We start from the raw sequence: 6,829 nt of genomic DNA, 5'->3' as shown, positions 1-6,829 counted from the left end.
GTCTTCTTTGTATTATTGTAGGATCTTTACTTTACAATTATGATATTCATTCACTTGTCCTGTAAAGGCTTACACACAACATTCAGACATCTAAAAAATGGACAGAGTATTCTATCCAACCAACCATAATCTTCAAGTCATCCAGTTCAGACAAGTTGAGACGTTACATTAATACCACACTGCCATCTAATGTCGTTTTTAAGAAAGCAAGCTTTTTAGGGCGGTTCTACCACTGGTGTCTTGCAGATGTGGTTACACTACTAACTGGAACTTCCATCCACACCCACCTGCTCAAATTACATCAATGCTCTTGTGTGGATGTTTTATAGGTGGCCGGCGCGATCGGCGCAACATAACACACTAAATGCCAACATTAACCATTATAATTTTTTTCAGTTGTTTTCAGGAGGTCAGTAAAAATATACACGGCCCAGTAAAGCTCAGAGGGTACAGGGACACCCAGTGACTGACCGTTAACTTAACAGCCCCTTACATAATGCCAGTTTGCAAGTGCATGCCCTAATTTCTATTTAAAAATTAATCACCACTACGTATCGCTGAACTCAGTTGCAGAAAGTCATCCTTCTGCAACCAGAAATATTTTTAGACTAGATAAAGATTAAAATGATTGCCTTCGGACTTTTCTAAACGTAAAATAATGTTTAAAGAATTCAAGACATGCTCGGGCGGGTACAATCGGACTAATTTGTTATTTTCGCCTTATGTTCAAACGAATAGCTGTCTCAAGGAAGTTTAACTGTTTTAAATGAGGGCGGCTGTCGCCTGGTTTAGCCAGAAACTTATGCTAGGGTTAGCTAGCACGTTAGAAATCAATATAGTAAATGAGCTAAGAGTGCTGCTAACACCAGCACACCCCTTACAGGGCGCTGTTTCCCAGTTTGAGTGAGTGACACTTTATCCGGACAATCCCCAAAAAGTGAACAAACGTTTCGGAGTGGCCTGACACTCCAAGCTAGCTATGGTTAGCTGGCGAAATTATACTAAAGTTCCGTGAAGTTTCCATCTGTGTAGCCATCATTTTAATCAGATTGCTGTGGAAATCCACTTACAGAAACTCACCATGAAACCTCCAGAAACGCCGTCCTCATCTCACGCTAAAACCATCGATGGCCACACTTTTTTTCTATTCCGCTTTTGGGTTTCTGTGATTACGTCCCCAGTACTGTACATTGGTGCTCTCACACGAGGGGGTTTCAAGCTAACACAAACATGAAGCAAATCGCGACGACACCAGATGCACATAGTTTGGACCTTCAAAATAAAAGCCAGAGCGCTCACTATCAACGCCTTTTACACGGCGGGACTCAACACAATCTGTAACAATACCGGTCGTGTGTGTGTGTGTGTGTGTGTGTGTGTGTGTGTGTGTGTGTGTGTGTGTGTGTGTGTGTGTGTGTGTGTGTGTGTGTTATTTTACCCTTGTAAAGTTACTGTCCTAAAAACACAATTGTGCACGCTTTTAAGCTTTTATTTTATTGAACCCTACCCGGAAGTGCTATTGGTTGAGTTTTCCCCCTAAGCTTTATCATTACTCCAGGGGAATGCTAAGATACGTCAAAAAACCTGGCAACAACGTGGAATTAAACGAAATTACGCATATGGATAACGCAGTTAGACTTTACACGTAGTCAAATATGGTGGGGGAAATCGGAATGCTGCACATCTCTTCTGGAAAGATTTGTACACACTGGTTATATTGTGCAAATGAAAACTGAACGCATGGTTTGGAATTGTTAAAAATGATTTAAGACTATGTTACAGTACATAGTGCAACACGCATGTTGAATCTAGAAACTGTAGCACTAGCAGGTTACAATGATTTAACCTTGAGGAAAACATTGCGACGACATTATTTCTTTGGGCATGAACCTAGTCAGCTAGAGAAACACATAAATGAATGTCTTTCTAAGCAGTACCTTTACACAGCAGTGTTTTCGTCTTGGATGCAGCCCCCACAATGACTGATGCTATTTTATAACTGCTGCATTGCAGAGTTCATTCCCTGAAAAGCATGGACTGAAGTAGCATGAACTGACTGCATCATGGTGGTTTGGATGGACCCTTAGAGGAAACTCAGCAGAGGGTGGAAAGACGTTTGAAAAGCATGAAAAGTGTATGACTGAGCACTGAACTGGCCTGTGAAGTCACGGAAGCAAGTAAAGGAGTGAGTGTGTGAAATGCATTAGGAGATACACTCATATATGCCCTCCCCCCTTTGCTCTTTCCTTCTCCCAATTAGCCTTAAGATTTCACAAAACACCCGGCAGTGTTGTATTGTGTATGTGTGAAATTCTGTCGACCTGGTTCAAAGACTGTAATGCAACTGTCTATTACATAATGAACAATAAAATAAAATATGATGTGTGAGAACATTACTTAAAAACTATAGACGACTAAGGTGTGCTCAGCTTTTGTACTATATCCAATTATGATGTGTATTCTGAATTAAACAGCCTGATAGTGGTTGGGTAAAAGCTGTCCCATGTGCTGTCACAACCGACATGGTGCCATCATTTTTAATATATTAAAAAATACTGGTGGCCACCAGTGCTATCCCTTAGCCTCCTAGTAGATGCACCTGTTGTATAAATGTGAAAATCCTGGATGATTTTATGAAAACGTTGCCTTTGACCAAGTCAAGATCTCAGTGATTCTAACTTGTCCAAGATTTTTAGATGATGCACCTATAGTATAAATTGAAAATTCCTATGAGGCCTCATTCTCAAGTTATCACATTCATAAACTTTTGTGTGTACGCTGCCTGCCAATCCACCCGCCCAGCATGGTGAAAACAATACCCCATTAGACTTTTATGGCTGAGGGGTAAAAAAAATACCTGTTTTCCCAGCTGCTGAAATGAGCCAAAACAGAAAACAGAAGCTGCATGAGAGTGCTTGCCTGTGTAAAAGAGCAGTCCACTGCATTCAGTGTCAGATTTACTTGTACCATTTGGCAGTTGAAGAGTTGCTGAGGAGCTTGGAAAACATGTAGAAAAATGTATCAAGAGAAAAAAACTATATTCATTAAAATCATAAAATTTGCACAGATATATGTTAAATTAATCTCTGATGAAAAAATGTTACCCATTTAAACAAGTTTATATCAGTGTTTTTACCATATTAATAAATTGAACACTGGGAAAATGTGTACATTTGGGTATTTTAATCCTGCACAAATGACAGCTTTTGATATCTGACAATGATTTTAAAAAGCCACCGAACATCTGCTGTAAATGATGGGAGAGAGAGAGAATGAGGGAAAATAGGCTTGAGTGACACAGTCATGTGGGGAACTTGTGACTGCATCATGTGGATGTGCTTTTGTGCATAGGCATGATTAAAGCTACAGTTCTAGGCATAGTACCATTTCTACAGACCAACTCGCAAAGACAGTGCCTTTCTTTTTACCTGTAAATGTAAAATCTTTATACAGTGAAATTGGTCTGACAAACAATTTGTTGGAGTTTAAACGATTTTAAAATTATGGTAACAAAGGACCAGCAAAGAAATGAGGGCCGTGAGCCCATTTACACATTACACCTCCTTCCTTATCCAGCTGTGAGCATGTGCTCCAGGATACCCACAAAGCATTTCTTTTTTCCTTAATCATACCACCTCTTCCTTTTATATCCATGCCATTGCAGGCTTGAGCATCTCTATGTTGTATTTCTCTTCGTGGCTAACCCAGTTGGGGTGCAGAAAGAAGCTTATCACAGTGGCTCTGAGAGATAACAGAGAGTGTCAGATTTCCTGAAGACAAACACCTACACGAGATCAGCAAAACAAACAGCAGACAAACAAAACCCAGATACACATGTTATCAGTTGTTATGGCCCATTGTCACTATCTGCTTTCACTGGTCAATACATCCCTCCAGGTGCATTAGGAATAAATAAAGGAAAAGAATCCAGAATTAAGCGTCAGACTTCTTTTGTCTGGAAACAAAAAGAATGATGCCTGTTTTTTTTGTTTTTTTTATTTGAGAGCGCTCACCGAAGAACAGGGTAATTTCCTTTTGAGAGCTGCTGACAGATTTGGAGCAGTTTGATATCTGGGTGTGAGCAGCCAGCACAGTAACACACAATATGCTCTCAGTAGTGGCTCGTTTTTAATTAGGGTGTTTTCCCCCACAAATTCACAATAAGCCCACATCAAAAAAATTTTAAACTCACATTGAACCCAAAGTTTTCCCTAAGATGTTTAGTCAGAAATTTGTCATACTAAACCAGAGCTTGGGCTCAAGCATCAGAACCTAGAAGCCAACAGCAGTTTTACCAACTCTATTTGAATAGTGAGAGCAGGGTTTAATCAGCAGGTCAGTGGCACTGACAGGTAGTTAATCTGCAGAAGTGTTTGTATGCCAAAGAGGCTAGTGGTGACCAAGATGAGTTTAACAAACTCTTGCAGTTTTTCCCAATTTGATTTGGAGACTTTACTTGTTTGTTTCTTGAGAATGTGATCTGGAGGAGTATATGGGCAGTTGGGATTCCAGGAAAGTGGAGAGAGGTTGGTGGAGAGATGGCAGGTAAGAGAAGAAAAAGAAGGAAAGGCAGAAGAAGAGGTGGGAAAAGGAAGAGATAAAGATCTCCTATCTTAAAGAGTCCTATCTTGTTCTGGTTTTGTCACACATAAAATTTAACAAAAATAATCCTCATAACACATCTCTCATTTTAATCATCATTATCATAGCCGTGGGTAACAGTGCTAGAGGAGCTCAGCTCATATTTAGTCATTCAATGGGTTTTCCCCTCTGTACTTACGCTGAAACTATTTGCAGCACATTTTAAAAAAAATAAAAAACCTCTGCAGTTGCACTTCTTCATTTTGTCCACAGGGGAGCAGCAGCGCAGCCACATTGCTGCTCTCATAGCCATCATCGTGACTGCAATGCAAGCCAAGGTTTCTTTCAAGGGCACACATCATATCTGCAAAGTCACATGTAAAGCAGGGAGAGGCTGTATGGGCGTTTTCGGCTTATCACACAGACTATGCAGTAGGGCAGAGAATGCTGAAGCTTAGTCTAGACAGTCACTAAATATCTAATCACAAATCACTCACTGACACCTTGTTGTAGTTGCAAATATTCAAGGGCGAAACCTTAATTTCCAGTCAACATAAATTGCAAGCATGTAGGTTTAGCCCTTGAATATGCAAATATTCAAGGGCGAAACCTTAATTTCCAGTCAACATAAATTGCAAGCATGTAGGTTTAGCAGATAAAGGATGTTTACTAACATGCTGACATGAAAAAAAAAAAAAAGGACAGATGCTTAAATAACAAATGCATCGGTTTTCAATCAAGGTAATGACAGACAGCATCCTTGCTGCGCTGCTTCTAATGAAAATCTATGTGCTATTACACATAGTGATGCATAGTAAGGTAGAAGCTGTGTTGTTCAACCTGAAAGGGCAGGAGAGCCATCATAGCTCTCCCCCAGTCTTACCTTTTTATAGTCATCAAATATGTATGGCCCCTCTGAGTGTGTATATATAATGTATTCACAGATCTCCAGCACACTGGAAACCCTGCATCAGCAGTTTGTGTGTGCATCTTCAGAATAAGACAGAAAGCCTAATCAATAAAATGATTCATGGAAGACCCATTCTGGAAGAAAGGCGTAGCGTGAGCGGCTTTGGACTGCTTGTTCTGAATATGTCAACAAAAGTGTAATGTATTTTCATTTTAATAGAATAGAATATCTTTTTTATTGTAACATGGAACATGTGCAACGAAATTAAATGTTTTTCTCAACAGTGTGAAGATCACAACAACCATGAGAAAACCTATATAAAAATATAAACTATATAAAACCATCTACGAGATGAAACCACACCAGGACAAACACAACCCTTCTATATTCTCCCAAACTACACAAGTCTCTTATTGCACCAAGCACAATTATATGGATATTGTTTTTGCAGCATTTAATGCTTGTACTGCTCTGGGACCAAAATGGTTTTTCAGTCTTTTTATCCTTTTTAAAAAAAAATTTCAGTACTATCTAAGTGACATTAACAATGTATCCCTTATGATGTCACTGCCCCTTGTTGAGGTAGCCAGACACGTATTTGCTCTTTCTGATGACCCTCAGGAAGTAAAGGAAGCTCTGTGGTGTTTATTTCGCCGAAACCACCAGAAAATGGAAGTCTGTGACTCTGTCCACATACTCCTTGCTGATAAATAAAGGCTTAATATTTTTAATGTCTTCCTGAAGCTAATGAGCACTTCTTTAGTATTAGACATGTTAGAGATCAGGTTTCTGCCTCTGCACGACTGAAACAGCTGCTCCACCCCATCTTGATAAGCAGACTCCTCCCCCAAGAAATAAGCCCCACCACTGCAGTGTCATCTGGAAATTTGGTGAATGTTTTGCTGAAATCAGAGTAATCATATGTGCTCAGCACACAGAACACACAGCATTGTGTGGGGCTCTAGTGCTCAGGCTTTTAACCAAATTTCACTGAAAATGCAAACATTTCTGTATATCTAAAAGCTTGTGCAATCATCAAAAAGAATAAAAAACAATGCTTTCTCATATATGGGTTACTAACAAAACTGAAATAATAAGTAAACTTAAAAAACTCTCACGTCCTAATTTTTAACTCTATCACTTTATATATTTTCTTATTAAAGCCTAATGAGAAGTGCATCATATTCCATGACTTCACTGTACTTTTGGGTCTCTGACATTTTGTGCAGGATTTGTATGGTTCACTAAGTGGCAATGTTGGCAGCAGGAAGTAAACCTTTTCATACTTTTAAAATGATACTTAAAAAATGTTTTAATGACACTACTGTCAGTACACCC

At 39.3% G+C, this 6,829-nt stretch overlaps 1 protein-coding gene across 2 annotated transcripts in view; it reads right to left on the bottom strand.

Moving 5' to 3' along the window:
• Window positions 1–1,275, bottom strand: part of gne (glucosamine (UDP-N-acetyl)-2-epimerase/N-acetylmannosamine kinase) — a 25,792-nt gene extending 24,517 nt beyond the window's left edge. Inside the window, exon 1 of one of the 2 annotated variants that reach the window (XM_005736317.1) lies at window positions 1,071–1,275. Coding sequence is in view for 1 of the 2 variants with exons in the window: in XM_005736316.1 (XP_005736373.1) it covers window positions 1,081–1,083 (3 nt within the window). In the remaining variant the exon portion in view is untranslated. The remainder of the gene's footprint in view (window positions 1–1,070) is intronic. The other variant, XM_005736316.1, reaches the window with a different exon arrangement.
• Window positions 1,276–6,829: the final 5,554 nt, after the last annotated feature.

The sequence above is a fragment of the Pundamilia nyererei genome, unplaced genomic scaffold (assembly GCF_000239375.1).
Source record: "Pundamilia nyererei isolate P.nyererei 1_Seehausen unplaced genomic scaffold, PunNye1.0 scaffold00068, whole genome shotgun sequence".
Taxonomy (NCBI): Eukaryota; Metazoa; Chordata; class Actinopteri; order Cichliformes; family Cichlidae; genus Pundamilia; species Pundamilia nyererei.
Note: the sequence above shows the minus strand (reverse complement) of the source record. Positions and strands in the feature narration are given on the sequence as shown.